Consider the following 1,688-nt stretch of genomic DNA (forward strand, 5'->3'; position numbering starts at 1 on the left):
CCCTTGGTGTTAGTGGAAATATAGATTTTAGTTTGCATTCATAAAATGTGTCAACAGAAGAAAATAAATATAAATGGCATATCTAGATAAATTGTGCTCGTGCATATGCATTTGCTTGATATTTAATTCAAACCAAAATGTTATGTGTTATGAAGTTATGAACAGACATAAAGATGCTTCTGACAGGAGATCAAACTTATTGCATCACTGTGTCAATATAAATGTATGTGTTAAAGTCAGTTAGAAAACTTTGTGTTGTTACATTAACTTTATATACACCCGACTTAACATGTGTCGGATATTGTGTCTTTATGATTCTTAAAAACTAAGGGAAAGCTTAACCCACCTGGAAGGTGAGCCTGTGCTGTTTAACCCCTCAGAGTCCGTGGACTGTCTGCGGGGAGCGTAGACCTGGGCAGTGGTGGGCTGGTAGGGTGGGGACGTCTGTGACCCCCCGGACGACGTTCGTCTGACCAGGGGTTTGGAGGACCAGGATAGCGGTCGCGTGAACTTTGGGTCCATCAGGTCTATCGAAACTGAAAGGGGAAAACGGAGATAGAAACCTTGACTATAGAACCAACTCTAAGGCCACTGCAATCCATTTCTTCTGTTCTTGGGCATAAAAACTTCAAAGTTTACAATGGTCCAAGATGAAAACTGGCTGAGAGGAAAACTTGTGTCGTACTACATGTTTAGCCACTCCCTTACACTTGGTGTGTCAAGGTACAGCACTTCGACTCTGTTTCTTGCCAATATTACAATTTTGAACTTTACTTTTTTTTACTTCTGAGAAACAAAAAAATAAAATTGTTGTGACCCTAAAAAAACAGAATGTATTTCATGGATTAAGTGTTGTAACAAGATAAGTATATGATCATAAGCAAGGAAGATATCTGTGATGAACTGGCTATATTTTTCTAGGCTATGAACAGACCTAGAAGAGGAAATGACTAAATGCATTACTGAGGAAAGTTCAACATGATAACATTTTAGAACAGTTGAAATGAACTACTAGTACATTGTCATTTTGGTACCGTATCCCTGCATGCAATAGATATGAGATGTTAGGAGGTTAGTATTGTGGTGTATATTAGTACATCTAAAAGACAAAGAGGAAAACGTAAGAAATTTAGACAGCATTTCTGCTAGGACCTGTAAAAAAATGTCCCACCACCATCAGTAGAGTGCTGTTCTAAGGTAGCTATTTCTATTGTTCTGTGAAAGGAAGGAAAAAGGCATTCATTCATTCACTCACAAAGTCATTCATTCATTCTCACCTTCAACATTTTAACAAACACACAGTGGAGATAATGAGCTTTACCTGCTAAAAAAAGACTACGATAAGTAACAACACTTTCCCATTAGGTATAACTTAAAGGATGACGTGTTGCACACCAGGCTTGAATAGACTATACCAGGCAAGAATAGACTACCAAGAAGAGAAGAATATGACACCTCTCACTACATTGTCAAGTGTATACACCGATAACTTCTCACTACTTATATAACATGCGCACTAACCCTCATTGTTCACAGGGGTACTCTTTTTAGCTGGTCTGTCCTTATCGACTGTAAAACAGCAAAAAAGCACACGCACAAAATAAAATTCAACACAAAGAACTTAAATTGAAAATAATTCAGAACAAATAAGTCTGACATGTTGACAAAAGGTGAAAGAAACAAAAAAA

At 37.5% G+C, this 1,688-nt stretch overlaps 1 protein-coding gene across 10 annotated transcripts in view; it reads right to left on the reverse strand.

Moving 5' to 3' along the window:
• Positions 1–1,688, reverse strand: part of LOC118426052 (small G protein signaling modulator 2-like) — a 79,342-nt gene that overhangs the window by 10,230 nt on the left and 67,424 nt on the right. For 7 of the 10 annotated variants that reach the window (XM_035835296.1, XM_035835294.1, XM_035835298.1 and 4 more), the window contains 2 exons: positions 1,522–1,569; positions 347–536 (listed from right to left, as the gene is read on the reverse strand). In XM_035835296.1, the coding sequence (XP_035691189.1) occupies positions 347–536; positions 1,522–1,569 (238 nt within the window). The remainder of the gene's footprint in view (positions 1–346; positions 537–1,521; positions 1,570–1,688) is intronic. The other 3 variants (XM_035835299.1, XM_035835303.1, XM_035835302.1) reach the window with 1 other exon arrangement.

Source organism: Branchiostoma floridae, chromosome 11, assembly GCF_000003815.2.
Source record: "Branchiostoma floridae strain S238N-H82 chromosome 11, Bfl_VNyyK, whole genome shotgun sequence".
Taxonomy (NCBI): domain Eukaryota; kingdom Metazoa; phylum Chordata; class Leptocardii; order Amphioxiformes; family Branchiostomatidae; genus Branchiostoma; species Branchiostoma floridae.